This window comes from Mobula birostris, chromosome 1, assembly GCF_030028105.1.
Source record: "Mobula birostris isolate sMobBir1 chromosome 1, sMobBir1.hap1, whole genome shotgun sequence".
Lineage (NCBI taxonomy): Eukaryota > Metazoa > Chordata > Chondrichthyes > Myliobatiformes > Myliobatidae > Mobula > Mobula birostris.
The window spans coordinates 61630958-61653904 of NC_092370.1; the positions used below are offsets into that span (position 1 = coordinate 61630958).

The 22947-nt window shown below is 43.0% G+C and overlaps 1 protein-coding gene across 4 annotated transcripts in view; it reads left to right on the forward strand.

Annotated features, from left to right (window-relative positions):
* The first annotated feature begins 2036 nt into the window (after positions 1–2036).
* The window catches only part of smchd1 (structural maintenance of chromosomes flexible hinge domain containing 1), a 169004-nt gene continuing 148093 nt past the window's right edge, over positions 2037–22947 (forward strand). For all 4 annotated transcript variants that reach the window (XM_072255886.1, XM_072255895.1, XM_072255904.1 and 1 more), the window contains exons 1-4: positions 2037–2299; positions 19971–20046; positions 21510–21671; positions 21796–21878. In XM_072255886.1, coding sequence (XP_072111987.1) covers positions 2072–2299; positions 19971–20046; positions 21510–21671; positions 21796–21878 — 549 coding nt within the window. In that variant the 5' untranslated portion in view covers positions 2037–2071. The remainder of the gene's footprint in view (positions 2300–19970; positions 20047–21509; positions 21672–21795; positions 21879–22947) is intronic.

A 22947-nucleotide genomic window follows, 5' to 3' on the forward strand; every position in this document is an offset into this window, starting at 1 on the left:
GGCATTCCCCCTAGTCGGCCTGTCCACATACTGTGACAGGAATCCGTCCTGGACACACTTAACAAACTCTGCCCCATCTAAACCCTTGGAACTAATCAGAATTACAGAATCAGAAATACAATAGAAATTCCTTTCCCACTGGACTGCAATGCTGGTCATAAACCAGTTGGTGACTACCATGACTTGGTATCTGCTCAATTATGCTAAATTTGTTACCAAGCTCCAAAAGAAACTGGTGAGTGCTATGTCTGCTGCTTGGAAATAGCATTGACTTGGCTAATTAGTTAAGAAGAAACTTTGAAATTGACTAATGCCAATTAAAAGAGAAAATATTTAACAAAAGTAGTATTTGTCTACCAAGAGAAAATGAATCAAACTGCTTATTTTCTTTTTGCACCAGATGTTGTCAACTCTGAGTCACCTTATGCATATCTGTATGTAGCATCACCTTGTGAACATACAATTAATCTATGTATATATGCTATATTATGTTTTTTTGTTATTGTGTTCTCTATCTTACTGTGTTTTTTAAATGCCGCATTGGATTCAGTGTAACAATTATTTCGTTCTCCTTTACACTTGCGTGATTACAAGGAAAGGTTGTGCAATTACATTAGTGCAATTATGAAGAAGGCACAACAGTGCCTCTACTTCCTTGGGAGTTTGTGAAGATTTGGCATGGCATCTAAAATTTTGACTAACTTTTATAAATGTGTAGTAGAGAGTATGTTGACTAGTTGTAACACAGCCGGATATGAAAATACCAATGCCCTTGAACAGAAAATCCTAAAAAATGTAGTGGTTACGACCCAGTACATCACAGGTAAAACCCTCCCAACCATTGAGCACATCTACATGAAATGCTGCCACAGGAAAGTAGCATCCATCATCAGGGACCCCCTCCACCCATGCTCTCTTTTTGCTGCTGCCATCAGGAAGGTGCTACAGGAGTCTTAGGATCGCCAGGTTCAGGCACAGATTAGATTGGATTAGATCCAACTTTATTGTCTTTGTGCCGAGTACAGATACAAAGCCAAAGAAATGCCGTCGTCATCGTGGCTATACCTCGAGGTCGAGGAGGATGGTCTTCGTTCTGTTGATCTATTTATGGGCTCTCAAGTGGCTTAAGAGTCCAATCTTGGCATTGAAAGTTCTTCCGCATTCAGGACAGGTAGTTCCAGATGGCAGATCCAGCTTTGGTTGTTGCTGCCTCTCTTCCCATTTTCTTCTAATTCTGCACATCTGTTGGCTTCGAAAATTGCTGTTCCTTCTCGGATGATGGCTTGCCAGTTTCCTGTCCTTGGTATTGGTTTCCCAATTGTTGATGGCGATGTTACATTTCTTCATGTTGGCTTTTAAGACATCTTTGAATCTCTTCTGTTGTCCACCTCTTTTACGTTTGCCTTAAGCTGGGAGTAGAAGATCTGTTTCAGCAGACGTTCGTCTTTTAGCATCTGACCAGAAATAGTCATAGTCATAGTCAAAGAATAGTGTTATTTACAAAATAACTGCGAATAAAAAGTTATTACCCCTTAACTGTCAGGCTTTTGAACCAAAGGGGATAACTTCTCTCAACTTCATTGCCCATCATTGAAATGTCCCCACAACCAATGGACACACTTTCAAGGGTCACGGCCCGAAACGTCGACTATACTCTTTTCCATAGATACTGCCTGGCCTGCTGAGTTCCTCCAGCATTTTGTGTGTAGCTCACTTTCAAGGACTCTTCATCTCATGTTCTCTATATTTATCGCTTATTTATATCATTATTCCTTTTTGCATTTGCAGTGTGTTGCCTTCTGCACTCTGGTTGAACGTCCCATTGTTTGTGATAGTTTTTATTCTATAGATTTGTTGAGTATGCCCACAAGAAAATGAATCACAGGGTTGTATATGGTGACATGTGCGTACTTTGAACTTTGTCTACTGGAAATGACATTTAACAACCTTGGGTGTTGAAAGAGCGCGCCCTCACTCGTGCAGTCGCAGTTGAAATCGTCGGACTGTGTGACGGAAGTGACGTCGGGTCTCCATCAAACTGGGTTCTTGCGGTGAGCGGAGGTTCCTGAAAATGGCGGCGGCAGCCGAGAGCGGTGGGGGGACGGGGGAGCCGCAGTGGCCGGTGGACTCATCACCTGCAGCACCACCGGGTCCTGTGGTCGCGGCGAAAGCCGAGCAAGACAAGGACAAGAGTAAAACGATCTTCATCTTTGATCGTCGCCTGGGAGACTCTTCGGAGAAATCCTTGGAGTTGAGCAGCAGCAGCACGTACACCGAGTTCAGGAGCGCCGTGTGTCGGGTAAATAGTGGGAGGGGAAAACACGGGGATCCCCGCGGCCTGATCACCCTCAGCACCGCTGGGCTGCTACATCCCGGGAGGCTGAAAGAGACGCTTAAACTCACTAATGTAAATAGGAGATTGGGGGAGATGTTCATCTCGAGATTCTCTGCAGTTACAGTTTCAATGCGCAGTGTTTTTAATTCCCCCGCTGATGGCCCGAACCGCACTGGAGCATGAAAAGTGGACGGAAGGGGTTTGGGATTTTCCCGGGCACCTTGCGACTATCGGAGTCCGTTACTGTCAGAACAGGTCTGCTGGTATTTCTCAGCAAGTTCCGGCCCTCTTTCCGTGTGCTTCAGTGGAATTGACATAGTGCGCAACTCGTTGTGGATGATGCCTTGAAACAAGTTGCTAAAATGAAGTATCTGTCTTTACCTTCAGAATGGTCATTTTCAGTTTTGTACGATTCGTGGTTTTAAGGTACACACACAAAATGCTGGAAGAATTCAGGTCAGGCTGCATCTGTGGATCAAGGTCTCTGCCCAGAATCGCGACTATTTCCCACCGTAGATGGTCGCCTGACTTTACAGTTCCTCCAGCATTTTGTGCGTATTGCTCCAGATTTCCAGCTCCTGTAGAATCACTGTGGTTTTGGGTTTTAAGCTACTTGGATCACAAATTTTGGAATTATCTTTCTAAAACTCAGTGAATCTATCTTTTTAAATCCCACTTTTATTTATTTTTTCTTTTTCTTCGATTTTCTACCAGCATGCTAAGTAGTGTTCTTGAGAAAGCAAATGCTGAAAGATCTTCAAGACCATGAAAGTAGACTTGTAGGGGATGGTTGTACTTGACAGATGCAAAAACTTGAAACACAAAAGCAAGGCAGCTGTCAATGTCCTAGGTAAAATGGGAGATGGTGGATTATTAAGGGAAATTTAATATATTCACTGACACTATTATCAGACAGAAGACAGTATGCATAAACATGTTAGACTACACACAAAATGCTGGAGGAACTCAGCAGGCCAGGCAGCATCTATGGAAAAGTAAACAGTTGACGTTTTGAGCTGAGACCCTTCATCAGACTGGAAAGGAGGGGAAGTCAGACTAAGAAGTTGGGAGGAGAGGGAGTAGTAGAAGGTGGCTTTGTGCGTGGTAGGTCATGTTTGACCAATCTGTTGGAGTTTTTCGAGGAGGTTACCAGGAAAGTGGATGAAGGGAAGGCAGTGGATATTGTCTACATGGACTTCAGTAAGGCCTTTGACAAGGTCCCGCATGGGAGGTTAGTTAGGGAAATTCACTCGCTAGGTATACATGGAGAGGTGGTAAATTGGATTAGACATTGGCTCGATGGAAGAAGCCAGAGAGTGGTGGTAGAGAATTGCTTCTCTGAGTGGAGGCCTGTGACTAGTGGTGTGCCACAGGGATCAGTGCTGGGCCCATTGTTATTTGTCATCTATATCAATGATCTGGATGATAATGTGGTAAATTGGATCAGCAAGTTTGCTGATGATACAAAGATTGGAGGTGTAGTAGACAGTGAGGAAGGTTTTCAGAGCCTGCAGAGGGACGTGGACCAGCTGGAAAAATGAGCTGAAAAATGGCAGATGGAGTTTAATACTGACAAGTGTGAGGTATTGCACGTTGGAAGGACAAACCAAGGTAGAACATACAGGGTTAATGGTAAGGCACTGAGGAGTGCAGTGGAACAGAGGGATCTGGGAATACAGATACAAAATTCCCTAAAAGTGTCGTCACAGGTAGATAGGGTCGTAAAGAGAGCTTTTGGTACATTGGCCTTTATTAATCAAAGTATTGAGTATAAGAGCTGGAATGTTATGATGAGGTTGTATAAGGCATTGGTGAGGCCGAATCTGGAGTATTGTGTTCAGTTTTGGTCACCAAATTACTGGAAGGATATAAATAAGGTTGAAAGAGTGCAGAGAAGGTTTACAAGGATGTTGCCAGGACTTGAGAAACTCAGTTACAGAGAAAGGTTGAATAGGTTAGGACTTTATTCCCTGGAGTGTAGAAGAATGAGGGGAGATTTGATAGAGGTATATAAAATTATGGGTATAGATAGAGTGAATGCAAGCAGGCTTTTTCCACTGAGGCAAGGGGAGAAAAAAACCAGAGGACATGGGTTAAGGGTGAGGGGGGAAAAGTTGAAAGGGAACATTAGTGGGGGCTTCTTCACACAGAGAGTGGTGGGAGTATGGAATGAGCTGCCAGATGAGGTGGTAAATGCGGGTTCTTTTTTAACATTTAAGAATAAATTGGACAGATACATGGATGGGAGGTGTATGGAGGAATATGGTCCGTGTGCAGGTCAGTGGGACTAGGCAGAAAATGGTTTGGCACAGCCAAGAAGGGCCAAAAGGCCTGTTTCTGTGCTGTAGTTTCTATGGTTCTATGGTTCTAAGGTGACAGGTGATAGGTCAAACAGGGAGAGGGATGAAGTAAAGAGCTGGGAAGTTGATTGGTGAAAGAGATAATGGGCTGGAGAAGAGAGAATCTGATAGGAGATGGCAGAAGACCATGAAAGTGGGAGGAGCACCAGGATGAGGTGATGGGCAGGTAAGAAGAGAAGGTGTGAGAGGGAAACAAGAATGGGGAATGATGCAGGGAGGTGGGGGGGGGCAATTACCAGAAGTTCAAGAAATTGATGTTCATGCCATCAGGTTGGAGGCTACCCAATTGAATACAAGCTGTCGCTTGTCCAACTTCAGTGTGGCCTCATCACACTGGAGAAGGCGATGGACTGACATATGGGAATGGGAAGTAGTATTGAAATGGGTGGCCACCATAATATCCCACTTTTTGTGGCAGATGGAGCAAAGTTGCTTGACAAAGCAACGTCCTAATCTACGTTGGGTTTCACTGATAACTAGGAGACCACACTGGGAGCATGGGATACAGTAGATGACACCAACAGACTTGTAGGTGAAATGTCATCTCACCTGGAAGGACTGTTTGGGGCCCTGAATGGTAGTGAGAGAGGAGACATAGGGGCAGGTGTGACACTTATTTCGCTTGCAAGAATAAGTGCCAGGAGGGAGATCAATAGGGAGGGACGAATGGACTAGAGAGTGAGGTAAGGAGCAATTTCTGCTGAAAGGTGGGGGTAGGGGGGCAAGATGTGCTTGCTGGTGGGATCCCATTGAAGATGGCAGAAGTTATGGAGAGTTATATGCAGGATGCGGAGGCTAGTGGGGTGATAGGTGAGGAAAAGAGGAACCCACTAGTGCGGCAGAAGGATGGGGTGAGGGCATATGTGTGCAAAATGGAAGAGATGTGCATGAGGGCAGTGTTGATGATGGAGGAAGGGAAGCCCCTTTGTTTGAAGAAGGAGGACCTCAGTTTTTCTGGAATGAAAAGTTTTATCCTGAGAACAAATGAAGTGGAGATGGAGGAACTGAGAAAAGGGAATGGCATTTTTACAAGTGACAGGGTGGGAAGGAGTATAGTCCAGATAGCTGTAAAAGTCAGAGGGTTTATAAAAGATATCAGTAGATAGACTATCTCCAGAGATGGAGGAAGGGGAGTGAGGTGTCAGAAAAGGACCAAGTAAATTTGAGGTCAGGTGGAATTTGGAGGCAAATTTATGAACTCAGCATGGATGCAGGAAAACAGCACCAAGGCATTGTCATCATAGCATCGGAAGAGTTGGGGGGGGGGGTGATGATGCTGGTGTATGGTTCGAACATGGCCTATTCCAATTAGCTGATGAAAAAGGTGGGACCCATGGGTTTGAAAGAAGTGGGAGGAGCCGAAGGAGAATTGTTGAGGGTGAGGACCAATTTAGCCAGACGGTGGAGAGTGGTGGCAGAGGGCAACTGGTTGTGTCTATTGTCGGAAAAAAAGCAGAGAGCTTTGCGGCTCTCCTCATGGAGGATAGTGGGGACTGGGTATCCATAGTGAAAATGAGATGACGGGGAACTTAAAGTTATTGAAAAGATAGAGAGCATGTGAAGTGCCACGGATGTGGGTAGGAATGAACCAAGGGGGATGAAACAGAGTCACAGTGTTCAGACGCGAGTTCTGTGGGGCAGGAGCACGCTTAAGCAATGGGTGTGCCTGGACAGTCAGGCTTGTTAAAGCATGTTATCTAAAAATGGTTTGAACTGTAGGTAGTCATGGGCTTTGGCTATTTGGGATCTGTTTGTAGACTGGAGGATAGAACAGCTGGTAGAAATCCCCCCTCATTCTAGTGAAGGGGCCCCCTTTGAGGACAGAGGTGGGGGTTTTTAACAAATATTTCACCTCAATGTCAACTAAGAGGAAAATCATGGTTGCTGAAGAGATGAGTGAAACAAGTAGAGGAGATTTTTGTAGCTTTATTGTGCATTAAGATGGATAAACCCCCCTGGAGTTGGCAGAATGCATCCTTGTATTTGTGTAAGGCAAGAGAGAAATTGCATAGACTTTTGTGGAAATATTTGCTTCATTGTTAGCCACTAGTGAAGTTCTGAAAGACCAGAAGATGGCTACTGTTGTTCTGGTGTTTAAAAAGTGAAGTTGCTGAAGGGAATTTCGAGAGGCAGGACCCATCAGCATTTGTTTAGACAACGTTTGATTATGAGGAGTTCAGCATGGCTGTGTATAGTAAGTCATGCAGAAGTAACAAAAAACCTAAATGAGGATAGGGCAGCGGATGTTGTCTATTTGACTATAGTAAGGCCTTTAACATGATCTAGAGAGAGCTAGTTAGGTGGATTCTGAAATGGGAAGCAGAAGGAAAAGAGGTTGGTGACCAATGTGCTATAAGGTTTGGTGTGTGGACCTCTTGTTACTCATTATATGCATGATTTGGTTGCAAAGCTTAATCAGTAAGTTTGCAGATAACACAAAATTAGGTGCTGTTGATGGTGAAGAAAATTGCAAGGGGATCTTAATCAGTTAGAGAGGTGGGGTTAAGAGTGACAAGTGGATCTCAATACGATACAATGAAGTGATTCACTTTGGAAAGTCAAATCAGTGTAGAACTTATACAATAAATGGTAGGGCACCAGGAAGGTACGTGCACAAAGTTTGTTGAAAGTGGTATCACAGGTAGAGAGTGTGATTGAAAAAAGGTGCTGAGCACACTGGCCTTCATCAGTCAGGACTCTGAGTATAGGACCTGGGACTGTATGTTCTGTTCGTTTAATTGTCATTCAACCATACACATTTGCAATTAAAGCAGTTTTCCTCCAGGACCAAAATGCAAACACAGTATCAACAGTCACACATAGTACATATAGTTGTGGTAGCAGAAAATCATACAGACACAAAGAATAAGTAGAGCCCAAGTCCAGGATTGATTGGCAAGAATAAATAAATATAAAACAGGCGGTTCAAGCGGCTGTTGCTGGAGTCATTGTTTGAGATTTTAGATCTTTGAGACTTCAATACAGAGAGGCTGGAGAGAGAAAAGGTGAAAAAACTAGGTTTTTATTTGCAGTTTATACTGTTTCCTTCTTTATATTTGCACAGTTAGAACAGTAGGGATGCTAGGCAGGACAGTTGAGTGCTCCTATTTTGAGATGGAGGAAGGCAGGGAGACCTTCAATTTCCCTAACAACTTCACCTACAAGAAGTGCATCCAATTGTAGTTTCTACCGCTCCGTGTTAAGAGTTTGGAGCTGGAACTGGATGAACTTCAGATCATTCGAGGCTGGGGTGGAGTTGCTACTGAAGAGATAATGGATAGGATAGATGGAGAGGTAGTTGCTCCCAAGGTGCAGGACACAAGAGACTGCGTGACAGGAAGGAGGATGAGGTTAAACAGCCAGTGCAGAGTAGCCCTGTGGCCATCCCCCTCAACAATGGGTATACCACTTTGGACACTGTTGGGGGGTTGACCCAGCAGAGGAAAGTCACAGCGGTCAGGTTTCTGGCACTGTCGGACTCTGTGACTCCGAAGGGAAAGAGGAGGCAGGTGAGTTGTGGTGGCAGCGTATTTGTTAGGGTAACATAAAGGAGGTTCTGTGGACGAGAATGAGATTCCTGGATGGTATGTTGCCTTTCGGGTGCTAGTGTCTGGGACATCTCGGATCAACTCAGCAGATTCTTAAGTGGGAAGGTGAGCGGCCAGAGGTTGTGGTCCAAGTAGGTACCAGTGTCAAAGGTAGGAAGAGTGAAGAGTTTCTGCAAAGTGAGTTTAGGGAGTTAGATACTAAATTAAAGAACAGGACCCCCAGGGTTGTGCTATGTGCTAGTGAGGCCAGAAATAGGAAAATCATACAGTTTACCTCATGGCTAAGGAGTTGGTTTAGCAGGAGGAGGGTGATTTTTGGATCATTGCACTCTGTTCCAGGGAAGGTCGGACCAGTACAGAAGAGACAGTTTGCACCTGAGGAAGACTAATATCCTGTTGGGAAAATTTGCTAGTGCCACATGGGGGTTTTAACCAGAGTTACAGGGGGTTGGGAACCAGACTGCCAGAACTGATAGTGGAAAGGTTGTGGAAACATGTTGTTAAGACCTTAGACAAAATCGGGAGTCAAAAGGTTTAGCATGGCGTAACTAATGTACTGAACTGTGTGTATATTTTAACGCAAGAAGTATTGTAGGAAAGGCAGATGAGCTCAGGGCATGGATCAGCAAATGGAATTATGATATTGTGGTCATTGGTGAGACTTGGTTGCAGGAGGGGCAGGAGTGCCAGCTCAATATTCCAGGGTCCGGTTGTAGATGCAACGGAATGGGAGGGATTAAAAGTGGAGCGGTGGCATTAAGGGTCAAGGAAAATGTCGGCAGTGCTCAGTCATGACAGACTGGAGAACTCAACTAGCGAGGCTTTATGGGTGGAACTGAGCAATAAGAAATGTATGATCATGTTAATGAGGTTATATTATAGACCACCCATAATATGGGTGGCCAAGTGGTTAAGGCGTTCGCCTAGTGATTTGAAGGTCGCTAGTTCGAGCTTGGCTGAGGCAGCGTGTGTGTCCTTGAGCAAGGCACTTAACCACACATTGCTCTGCGACAACACCGGTGCCAAGCTGTATGGGTCCTAATGCCCTTCCCTTGGACAACATTGGTGGCATGGAGAGGGGAGACTTGCAGCAGGGGCAACTGCTGGTCTTCCATACAACCTTGCCCAGGCCTGCACCCTGGAAACCTTCCAAGGCACAAATCCATGGTCTCATGAGACTAATGGATGCCTATTATAGACCACCCAGCAGACTGGGATTTAGAGGAACAAATTTGTAGAGAGATTGCAGACTGTTGCAAGAAACACCAAGGTTGTTATAGTAGGTGATTTTAACTTTCCACGTATTGATTGGGACTTCCATACTGTGAGAGGACTAGATGAGATAGACTTTGTCAAATGTGTTCAGACAAGTTTCCTAAATCAGTACATAGAAATCCCAATGAGACAGTGTGATACTTGATTTACCCTTGGGGAATGAGACAGGGCAGCAACAGAAGTTTGTGTTGGGAAACACTGTACATCTAGTGATCCTAATGCCATTAGTTTCAAAGTAAATATGGAAAAGGATATGTCCGGTCTGTGTGTTGAGATTATAAATTGGAAGAAGACCAAATTTGATGGTCCCAGAAAGAATCTGACAAGTGTTAATTGGGACAGGCTGTTTTCTCACAAAGGTGTACTTGGTGAGTGGGAGGACTTCAAAAGTGAAATTTTGAGAGTACAATGCTTGTATGTACCTGTCAGAATAAAAGGTAAAGATAACAGATTTAGGGACCCTTGGTTTATAAGAGATTTTGAGGCCCTAGTTAAGAAAAAAAAAAGGAGATGCGCAAGAAAGAAATCAGGAGGGCTAAAAGAAGGCATGAGGTTATTCTAGCAGATAAGGTGAAGGAGAATCCTAAGGGATTCTACAGATATATTAAGAGCAAAAAGGATTGCAAATGCCAAAACTGGTCCTCTGGAAGATCAGAATGGTAATCTATGCATGGAGCCAAAAGAGATGGGGGAGATCTTAAGTGGATTTTTTTCAAAGGTTACTTTATTGTTAAAGTATATATGTAGTACACAACACTGAGATTCTTCTTTACCAGATAGCCTTTCATTTGTATTTACATGGGAAACAGAGACAGAGTATATAGAAGTGAGGCAAAGAGGAAACAAGGTCATGGACCCAATAGAGATTACAGAGGAGGAGGTTCTTCTTGTCTTCAGGACAGTTAGGGTGGATAAATCCCCAGGGCCTGACAAGGTGTTCTTTCAGACCCTGTGGGAGGCAAGTGCAGAAATTGCAGGGGCCCAAGACTATCAGAGCTACACACACAAAATGCTGGAGGGACTCAGCCGGCCAGGCAGCATCTATGAAAAAGACAGATGATGTTTGATGTAAGACCCTTCATCAGGACTGTCAGAACTTGTGACATCTGAACCAGCTGGAAAAATGGCAGATGGAATTCAATACAGACAAGTACAAGGTGTGCACTTCACTAGGACCAACCAGGGTACGTCTTACCTAGTGTGCAGTAGAACAAAGGGATCTGGGAATACTGGTCCATAACCATTGAAAGTGATGTCAAAGGTAGTTAGGTTCATTAAGGAAGCTTTTGGTACATTGACCTTCATAAATCAAAAGTATTGAGTCCAGATGAGATGTTGAAATTGTAGAAGATGATGGTGATGCCTACTTTGGAGTAATGTGTGCAGTTTTGGTTACCTACCGAGGAAAGATGTAAATAAGATTGAAAGAATACAGAAAAAATTTACAAGGATTTTGCTGGGATGGAGGACCTGAGTTGTAAGGAAAGACTGAATAGGTTATGACTGTATCCTTTAGAACATAGAAGATTAAGAGGAGATTTGATGAAGGTATGCAGAATTATGAGAGGTATAGATAGAATAAATGCAAGCAGGCTTTTTTCACTGAGATTGGGTAGGACTACAACTAGAGATCAAGGGTTAAGGTTGAAAGGTGAAAAGTTTAAGGGGAATATGAGGGCAAACTTCACTCAGAGGGTGCTGAGAGTGCAATGAGTTGCCAGCGTAAGTGGTGCATGTGAGCTCGATTTCAACTTTTAAGAGAAGTTTGAATAGGTACATGGATAGTAGAGGTATGAATGGGTAAGGTGCAGGTGTAGGTCGATGACATGAGGCAGTTTAAATGGACTAGATGGGCCAAAGGGCCTGTTCTATGCTGTACTTTTCCATGACTCTATAATTCTTAAGTCACTGAAGTCACTGAATGGCATGGCCTGAAAATTGATGGTGCACAGGATGGGACCATTGATGGGGCCATGTTTCTGCAAGAACAAGCACCCGGCAGTTCCTTATTACCCTCAGTGCAAATGAATGCAATTCAGTTTGTCTTTCTGCCAGCAAACACTAGAAAGGGAGGGGACAGCCCTAAACCCAGATGGATTCCAGCATGCCCACTGTGCCTCTGCTTTCTCCCACACCACCTTTGGTTTCTTCTCCCCTGAGCGGCTACAACAGGCAATGCTGTGGCATGAGGGCCTGGGGCATGCAGCAAGTGAAGCCATGCAGCTCCCCCACTGTCAGTCTCACTAATGAACCAATGAACCAGACTTAGAGTGTCCTACATTCCCAAAGTCTAACAGGATCACAAGAAAAATGCAAGTTGTTCTAGATGTACAAGTTATTGGTGAGGATACATTTGGTGTACTGTGTAGAGTTTTGGTCACTTTGTAATAGATTGGGCTTGGTTAAACTGGTAAGAGTGCAGAAACGAATTATGATAATGTTGCCAGAACTAGAAGGCCTGAGTTATAGAGAGAGGTTGTCCAGCCTCAGTCTTTATTCTTTATAACAGGGGTAGACAACCTTTTTGCCTTTGTGGGCCGGATCGCGTATTAATGAGAGGACGGTGGGCCAGATAAATGCCATAAAAAAACTTGAAATATGGGAATTATCCATTTAAATACATCTAGTTATGTTTTTCCTCAAATTAATGAATAACACATGCTAGAAAATTATTTGTGCTTAACCAAGGATGCCAATTAGCAATCAAAGAACTCAGTTTAGTTTTCTTGCCCCACCACTGCTGGTGCCCCATCAGTTGTGATGCCAATTAGCTTTGACACATTAAGTTTCATTTCTGACATCATTTTCAGCAAAGCTTCAAAAATGTCTGCTCCAGTAACTATGTCCTTCATAGGAATTAATTAAATAAACTCTACAAAAATTTGAAAAGTTGAGGCCAGTCCTCGCACAAACACTGCAAGTTGAGCAGTGTCTCTCAAGTCTGTACTCTCATCAAGCGCAATTGAAAAAAAATGCAATTAGTTGCAGGCATCCCTTAAACAACTTTTAACATTTGCTGACATTTCTCTAACTTGCCGTGTGATCGTTCTTGCTGTCATACTGATAGATGCAAATGAAGATTTCTTTTCAGGACAAACAATATCCACCACTGCCAGTAAACATTCTTTGACAAACTCTCCATTTGTAAAAGGCTTCATCTTTTCTGCAATACGTTTTGAGACTTTGTAGCTGGCATGGTTATTTCCTTCATTTTCACTGCTTTTTCGACACTCAGCGTCTACCTTCCTGCGTTTTGCATTCATTGCCATTGGAATTTTTTTCTTTGATTTTATTTCGAAACGCGAGTGATTCAACAGGCATCGTATCACATGTAAGTATCTGGATATTTAGTGTGGATTTCTTGTTAAAACACAGTGACGCTGATTCTGTTTACAAATTTGAACGATCCTATCTGAAAACCTGCGTGTGCACGGAGAGTATCTAATACATATTAATAGGGTAGTCTGCCTTCCTGTCATTCATATATACCAGTGTTTGATTTGGAACAAAATGGAACCTGGGGCCAGTGTAACAAGACGCCATGCATGTCCATCAGTGTGGTTGCGTGAAACACTCAGAATAAGGAAAAATCGCTGTCAGGCCAGATAAGCATAGCATCCCAATATTTGCTCACGGGCCGGATTTGGCCTACCCCTGCTTTATAACATAGGAGAATGAGAGGTATCCATTCTGGCATAAGAAATGGTTAGAATTGAGAGGTGAATAGTAACAGTCTTCTTTCCCCCAGAGAAGTGGAATCCAGTATTAGGAAGCATAGATTTAGGATAAGAGGAGAAAGTTTTAAATGTGACTGGAGGGACAAGTTTTACATGCAGAGGGTGTGAGTACATGGAACGAGCTGCCAGAGGAAGTGGTTGAGGCAGGTACAGTAGTACGATTTGCGAAATACTTAGATAGGAACTTGGAGAGGTGGGGCTTAGAGGGGTATAGGACGAAGGCAGGAAATTGGGTAGGCACAGTAGTCGGCCTCGACTGGTTAGGTTAAAGGGCCCATGTCTCTGCTATATTGCTCTACGACTATGATTGAAGACGTTTGGAGGGATATGGTCCAAAAGTGGGCAAAGGAGACTAGCTAGATGTACTCTGCAGTTGGCATGGATGACTTTTACTGAAGGGCCTTTTTCCACACTGTTACTCTGACTATACAGTCAGTTTAAGAGAGTGGCGATTTGAACACTTAGTAGAGAAATACCTTGTGCAGATTGAGATGGAATGCTTGTGTAAAAATTATTGAGAAAGCAAGTGGTATGTTTCACATTTTATGAAATGGCTTGAAGGATGAGTAGAGAAGTGGAATGCAACTACATCTTGGATTTCCTACAGTTTTGGTTTTTGTTTAAGGAAGGATTATTTGTCATGGATATTTGTCACGGTTGGGGTTGGTTTCTGGCATAAGAATTATGTTATCAAAAGGATTTGAGTATACTGCCTAAAGAGGTAAATTCAAGCAATAATTTCTGGAAAGATATTCTCCATTGTTGCATGGTGTGGACAATGAATTTGTCTTGAGCTTGGTTAGTTGCCATTGGACTACATCTTTCCCCCTATTCATAATCATCACCAGCAGTTCCCAGCCTGGACATTTGTAGTGTTAATGCAGTGGACTGATTGTGCAAGAATAAAGCATCTCAACGCTTGCACTTTGGTCCGCATAGTGACAGGGCCTCTCGTGATAAAGTGATGATAGCTTATTCCTTGAGAAAACGGTTCCTCCTCTTTGTCTGTCTGCAAAGCCTTGCACCTCTGCCCTTGTCAATGCGACTGGCTTTTAAGTTCTTGAATGTGTATGACATTTGGAGATACTGGAAAACTTGGGAGTATTAAAGAAAATAAAAGTATTTTCAAAAACAAAACTTAAGAATCCCTAAATATTATAGCAAAGTAACTTCATTTTTCCTTGCTAATTCAGGGGTCACTGATTCCACATCGTCTAAGTTCTAATGAGATCTTAGATAGTTTTCCTACACTAAACTTCATACTTGCCTCCCTCCCTGCGCCAAAGAAAGAGGTTTAACAGCAAAAAAAGCTAGTAGTAATCTAAAAATGCAAACACGGGGAAATCTGCAGATGCTGGAATTTCAAGCAACACACATAAAAATTGCTGGTGAACGCAGCAGGCCAGGCAGCATCTATAGGTAGAAGTACAGTTGACGTTTCGGGCTGAGACCCTTCGTCAGAACTAACTGAAAGAAGAGATAGTAAGAGATTTGGAACTGGGAAGGGGAGGGGGAGATTGAAATGAACAAGTGCTACACATGCCCTTACACTTCCTCCCTCACCACCATTCAGGGCCCCAGACAGTCCTTCCAGGTGAGGCGACACTTCACCTGTGAGTCGGCTGCGGTGATATCCTGCGTCCGGTGCTTCCAATGCAGCCTTCTGTATGTTAGCGAGACCCGACGCAGGCTGGGAGACCGTTTCGCTGAACACCTACGCTTTGTCCGCCAGAGAAAGCAGGATCTCCCAGTGGCCACATATTTTAATTCCATGTCCCACTCCCATTCTCATATGTCTGTCCATGGCCGCCGCTACTGTCAAGATGAAGCCACACTCAGGTTGGAGGAACAACATCTTATATTTCATCTGGGTAGCCTCCAACCTGATGGCATGAACATTGACTTCTCTAACCTCCGTTAATGCCCCACCTCCCCTTTGTATCCCATCCGTTATTTATTTTTTATTATTATTATTAATTTTTTTCTCTCTCCTTTTTCTCCCTCTGTCCCTCTCACTATACTCTTTGCCCATCCTTCGGGCTTCCCCCGTCCCCCGTCTTCCTCCCGAGGCCTGCTGTCCCATGATCCTCTCATATCCCTTTTGCCAATCAACTGTCGAGTACTTGGCTCCATTCCTCCCCCTCCTGTCTTCTCCTATCATTTCGGCTCTCCCTCTCCCCCTCCCCCTCCCACTTTCAAATCTTACTGTCTCTTCTTTCAGTTAGTCCTGACGAAGGGTCTCGACCCAAAACGTCGACTGTACCTCTTCCCATAGATGCTGCCTGGCCTGCTGCGTTCACCAGCAATTTTTATGTGTGTTGCTAGTAGTTATCTGTAGATATTTAAATAACAAGTAGTGAGATGAGTGGGCCTGATACAATGTACATCTAATCACTTAGATTAGGACTTGTGGAGGGGCCCTGCTACATAGAGGAGAGGTTCTGGTGTGCTGCCAACATAGTCATAGTCATACTTTATTGATCCCGGGGGGAAATTGGTTTTCGTTACAGTTGCACCATAAATAATTAAATAGTAATAAAACCATAAATAATTAAATAGTAATATGTAAATTATGCCAGGAAATGTCCAGGACCAGCCTATTGGCTCAGGGTGTCTGACCCTCCAAGGGAGGAGTTGTAAAGTTTGATGGCCACAGGCAGGAATGACTTCCTATGATGCTCTGTGTTGCATCTTGGTGGAATGAGTCTCTGGCTGAATGTACTCCTGTGCCCAACCAGTACATTATGTAGTGGATGGGAGACACTGTCCAAGATGGCATGCAACTTAGACAGCATCCTCTTTTCAGACACCACCGTCAGAGAGTCCAGTTCCATCCCCACAACATCACTGGCCTTACAAATGAGTTTGTTGATACTGTTGGTGTCTGCTACCCTCAGCCTGCTGCTCCAGCACACAACAGCAAACATGATAGCACTGGCCACCACAGACTCATAGAACATCCTCCGCATCGTCCGGCAGATGTTAAAGGACCTCAGTCTCCTCAGGAAATAGAGATGGCTCTGACCCTTCTTGTAGATAGCCTCAGTGTTCTTTGACCTGTCCAGTTTATTGTCAATTCGTATCCCCAGGTATTTGTAATCCTCCACCATGTCCACACTGACCCCCTGGATGGAAACAGGGGTCACCGGTTCCTTAGCCCTCCTCAGGTCTACCACCAGCTCCTTAGTCTTTTTCACATTAAGCTGTAGATAATTCTGCTCACACCATGTGACAAGGTTTCCTACCATAGCCCTGTACTCAGCCTCATCTCCCCTGCTGATGCATCCAACTATGGCAGAGTCATCGGAAAACTTCTGAAGATGACAAGACTCTGTGCAGTAATTGAAGTCCGAGGTGTAAATGGTGAAGAGAAAGGGAGACAAGACAGTCCCCTGTGGAGCCCCAGTGCTGCTGATCACTCTGTCGGACACACAGTGTTGCAAGCACACGTACTGTGGTCTGCCAGTCAGGTAATCAAGAATCTACGACACCAGGAAAGCATCCACCTGCATTGCCGTCAGCTTCTGCCCCAGCAGAGCAGGGCGGATGGTGTTGAACGCACTGGAGAAGTCAAAAAACATGACTCTCACAGTGCTCGCTGGCCTCTAGCTACTTCCATACATCTGCACAACATTATCGACTGGCCTTTAGTATGGTCTGGTAAGTGAACATTAACACTTTTTGATTCAGTTGATCATTGCTTCCTGCAGTGTGATATTAATGTCGACAGATTTAGTTTAAAGTAAGATCTAGACTGAATTTGGAATTGGGCAAATAAATGGAGAGCTGGTACATAAGGGAAAGTAATAGGGTTTTCTAGATCATTGAGTGTATCCTTTGATGCTTCCAGCAAGCAGAATTAAGGGCTCAAAGATTCAAAGAATATGTATTATCACAGTACGTATACAGAATACAACCTTGAGATTTGTTCTCCCCCTTGCAGCCATGAAACAGAAACATCATGGAACCAGTTCAAGAAAACAGCAAACACCCAATGCATGAAAAAAAGCACGTATTGTGCAAACAGCAAAAGTGAGCAAACAACACATAGAATCTCAAACATCAAACCAGAAGTCCAATAGTTTTCAGTTCAGCGCCATACCGCTAGTCAATGCAGACCACAGGGCCATTCTTTGCTGAACCGTTCCGGTCCTCATCCAGTTCCCTGATCAAACCGCTCACAAATAGCCAAAAAAAAAGATCCAGGAACAAATGCAACATGAACTTCAAAGTGTTCCAAAATGAGTCCGTGGCCTTGCTGATTAATCCTGGCAACATAGAACCCAAGACTCCTGCACTTTGCTTCAACAGCAACTAGTGAGAGGAAGAGGAAGACTAGTCAAACGCAGGCAGATGGCACCGAACACCCGCCTGTCTCTCTCAACTTCAGCTGTGCTCGATGCCTCAGTTGGAGGTTGGAGGGAAGCAATGGAGTCGATCATGGCTTCGAGCCCACAAACACTCCACACCAAATCTCTCTGAACTCCTTTGGAGACAGCAAAGCGCCAGATCGCTCAATTAGTCCCAAAACATACCATCAAAATGTAACACACTGGTTCCAATTCCAAGCATTTTAGTGGTAGAATCATTTTGGAAAGAAGCAGCGAAAGAAGTATTGTGAATTATCAGCAGTACGCCATCATTGGTTACATTGTTCGCAGGCACCACCTTTAGATAATGTTGCAGGCTGTTTCCTGTGCAAGTCATTTGTATCTTCACCACATGGATTAATTCTTACATTTTAATTCAAAAGTAGTTCAGCCTTTTGATGCATGTTAGGGCGCATTGATACATTGGATGAAATATATGGTGCATCAGTAGTGGTTCTCATTGACAGAAAAAAATTCAGAATTTGGTTTATCATCACTGACATATGGCAAGAGATTTGTTGTTCTGCAGTAACGATACAGGGCAATAAATTTAAAAAATTTTAAGTTACAATAGGAAATATAAATAAGTAGTGCAAAAAGAGCAAAAATACTGTGGTAGTGACATTGTCCATTCAGAAATCAGGTGCAGAGGGTCAAGAGGTGGTTCCTAAAATGCTGAATAGGTCTTCAGGCTCCTGTATCTCCTCTCTGATGATAGTAATGAGAAGAAGGCATGTCCTCTGAGTGTCCTTAATGATGGATGCCCCCTTCTTGAGGGATCTGCTTTTAAAGGTGTCCTGGATGCTGGGGAGGTTAGTGCCCATGATGGAGCAGGTTGAGCTTACGACTTGCTGTAGGTCTTTCCAATCTTGTGCAGTGGTGCTTCCATACCAGGCAGTGATGCAAACAAGTTCAGAATGCTCATCTGTAGAAATTTGCTAGAGTCCTGACTGACATACTAAATCACCTCAAACTTCTAATGAAATGTAGCCACTGGCATGTCTTCTTCATAATTGTACCAATATGTAAGGTCCAGGATAGATCTTCTGTGATGTTCACACCTGGAACATGAAGCTTCTCTCTCCATTGCTGACCCCTTGACGAGGACTGGTGTGTGTTTTCTTGACCTGCCCTTCTTGAAGTCCATAATCAGTTCCTTAGTCTTACTGATGTTGAGTGCAAGGTTGTTGTTGCGACACTACTCAACCAGCCGATCCACCTCACTCCTGTACACCACCTTGTCACTACCTGAAATTCTGCCAACAACAGTTGTGTCATCAGCAATTTTATAGAGGGCATTTGAGCTGTGCCTAGCTACACAGTCATGACTGTAGGGAGAAAAGAGCAGTGGGCTAAGCATGCATCCTTGAGGTGTGCCTCTGTTGATTGTCTGTGAGGAGCAGTTATTTCTGATCTGCGCTGACTGTGGTCTCCTGATTAGGAAGTCAGGGATCCAGTTTGCAGAATTAAGTACAGAGGTCCAGGTTTTGAAGATTCTTGATTAGAACTGAGGAGTTGATGGTGCTAAACGCTGAGCTATATCGGTATTCAGCTGCCTGATGTAGATATTGCTGTCATCCAGGTGTTCCTAAGTTGACTGAGATTAAATCCATTGTGGTCCTATTGTGGCAGAAAGCACATTGCAGCGATTCCAGGTACTTGCTGAGGGAAGAGTTAATTCTAGCCATGAGCAGTCTCTCAAAGCACTTCCTCACAGTAGATGTGAGTGCCACTAGGCAATGGTCATTAAGATAGCTCACCCTGCTCATCATGGGTTTGGATATGATTGATGTCCTTTTGATGTAGGTTTGAACCTGCGACTGCAGCAGTGAGAGATGGAGAACTCCTTGATATCTCCAGCCAGTTGGTTGGCACATTTTCAGTGCCCTGCCAGGTACACCATCAAGGCCTGACCCTCTGCGAGGGTTCACCTTTTGAAAGATGTTCTGATGTCAGCCTCTGAGACAGATATTACAGTGTCATCAGTTGCTGCAGGGATTCTCAGGTCGCGTGTCACAGTCATTTATGACATTAAGTTTTGTCTTGTAGAAATTGCTAAGGTGATCGTATTTTAAATGATGTGTATTATCCCAATGTCACTATTCTATTGTCTTCTGTCTCTCATCTGTCTTCGTAAGCACAGGTTCAGGAGAGGCATGGTGTTGAAGATTCAACACCCCCCCCCCCCCCAGTTTATATTGATGTAGTTGCAGTCTTTGTATAATGATAGGAAGACACTACATTGCCAAATAGTAGCATCGTGCCGACTTTATTGTATTTGGTAAGTTTGGTGTATGGGAGCTTCCTCTAGTCAACTATAACAGTCTCTTTTGCATTTTTTTTAGGCTTTTGAAATTGCTGAAGAAAATAAATTTGTAATTACAACAACAAATAGAAAAGAAATCAAAAGTCAAAACTTTGGTAAGTTCATTTTAAACCAGGTTATTTATTTTGGTACGATGTAGTCGCAATACTTTACATTAAAGCATGCTTCAAATATTTGCCTCATTAATCTGAACAAAATTAATCAATTGTACTTACAGTACTATGGATTTCCCCCAACCCCCACAAAACAACAAGGTCCATGATGAGAACTTAAAGCATGGCTGAATTTCCATATCTTGCTAACAACTTCTCAGCAAAGGCAGACATTGATGGAAAAGGTCCCTTCTGTCTCCAGTATGTGTTTTGCTGACTGAGAGAAAGAATATTAGATGACCAAGACCTATCCTATTTCTTGCCTATTTGTATCTTACAAATTTTGGTTAGGGACACAATCTTGACATTTCACTTGACTTTCTCACTTTGACTCTTAAAAATGGGTCCACTCAGGACCTGTACTGTCAAGTAGTAAAGGATCATGGTACAAGGTATTCAAAAAATGTTTAAGTGAACAGTTTGTCAGATAACACTAAACTTGGTGCTTTATAAAATTGTAGCTGCAATGAGTGAAATTCAAAAAAAAAATGAGCAAGTTCAGAAATTAAAACGAATATATGTGCACAGAAGTTAAATCAACTGATGACTCTTCACAACTACAAGAAAGCCTCATTGAGAATGCATTAACAAGTCCCATCGCTCTGTCATAGCCCATTAATATTTCCTGTAATACTGTTTCCCTAAAATACAGCTTATAGCTTTCACCAGTGATATTCACTCTACTTGACTGGCAAACCTTTTTTGAAGGCTTTGGTTTTGAAGATGTTGAATTGTAGACAAAGTAAAATGGCAACACACAATTAGGTGCATGAATTTCCCTCACATTTTTGAGATGCAAGAAGCAATACGACTGAGTAGTTTTTTTTGTTCCCCAGAAAAAAACAATTATAAAGCAAGTGTTTGCTTGGGATGCTGGACACTGAGTGCATAAATATTTTTCCTCCTTATAACTATTGTTATTTTGTTGTGGTATTTAATGTGGAAAATGTATAAACTTGCAAACAGGTCCTATAACTCAACATATAAAAAATGAAGCTCTGATTTCATATTGATTAAGTATAAACTGGTGTATTTGTCTTTTAGATTCAGATTAATTAAGGGAAGCTGCAGTACTGAATATTGGTTATTTCAGAGCTGGTGAATCAAATTTGTGTGTAATTTCATTACACAATCTTAAGGCTGTTTTTAAATATGCATATTTAATGTTCTAGTGGTTTGTAGGTTTGTCCTTTACCATGTGTAAAACAAGAAATTTATTTAAAATGAGTATGCAGCCTTATGGAATAGATTGATCATCTATGAATTTTGAATAAGGTGCTGAGGCTCATTTTTAGTAGGAACTCGTTATTGTGCAGCATATAAAATTGGACCATTGGCTACATACAAATAATTAGGTTGTTGTTCATTAACTGGAAATATATCCCAATTTTTTTCCCCAATTTTAGATAAGTATGTCAAAGATGGAACCACCTTGTATATACTTTATTCAGCAGACCAAACACTGCCCTCAGCAACAAGAGAAAGAATTGATTTTCTTCCTCACTATGATACATTGGTTAAAAGTGGCATGTATGAATATTATGCCAGTGAAGGACAGACTCCTTTGCGTAAGTATTCCACTAGCACCAGTTGTACACTGTACAGTTGTATATTGCTTGTTCAGAATTTCTTGACCTAGAAAGATCAGCATTCAATTATTTATAAATAATTTACTTTTTTCATCATAAACAGCTTTTGCCTTTGCTGAATTAATAGACAATTCATTATCAGCAACAGCAAACAACAAAGGTATTCGCACCATACAAGTTCGACTGGTGAGTAGAATGTATATTAAGTTTTACATCAATATACAGTTGCAAGAAAAAAGTTTGTGAACCCTTTGCAATTACCTGGTTTTCTGCATTAATTATGCATAAAATGTGGTCTGATCTTCATTTAAGTCACAATAATAGACTAACAGAATCTGCCTGAACTAATAACACACAAACAACACTTTACAGTACCAGGGACGCGGGTTCAATTCCCATTGCTGCCGGAAAGGAGTTTGTACATTCTCTCTGTAACCACATGTGATTCCTTCGGGTACTCCAGTTTATAGGTTAATTGGTCATTGTGAACTGTTCCATGATTGAACTTGGGTTAAATCAGGGGTTGCTGTGTGGTGCGCACTTCTTCTCGTCAATACTGAATACACCATTTAAACAATCACAGTTTAAGTTCAAAAAAGTATGAACCTCTGGGGTAACGCCTCCTACAAAAGCTATTTGGAGTCGGGTGTTCCAATCAATGAGATGAGATAGGAAGTATGGGCTGTAGAGGTGCCCTGCCCTATAAAAAAGACACACAAAGTCAGGTTACTAACAGAGCCTGAGCTTCTCAGGAAAGATCTCTTTATGTGCACTATGCCTCGACCAAAATAACTTTCAGAGGATCTTAGAAGAAGAATTGTAGAGATGCGTGAAGCCAGAAAAGGCTACAAAAGCATTTCTAAAGACCTGAGTGTTCATCTGTCCACAATAAAAGAAGCAGTCTCCAAATGAAGGAAATTCAGTACTCTTCATTTGGAGACTGCTTCTTTTATTGTGGACAGATGAACACTCAGGTCTTTAGAAATGCTTTTGTAGACAGAGCGTAGGTGTTCAGCGAAATGATCTCCTAGTCTGCGTCGGGTCTCGCCAATATGTAGAAGGCCGCATCAGGAGCACCGGACGCAGTATATCACCCCAGCCGACTCACAGGTGAAGTGTCGCCTCACCTGGAAGGACTGTTTGGGGCCCTGAATGGTGGTGAAGGAGGAAGTGTAGGGTCATGTGTAGCACTTGTTCCACTTACAAGGATAAGTGCCAGGAGGGAGATCGTTGGGGAAGGATGGGGGGGACGAAT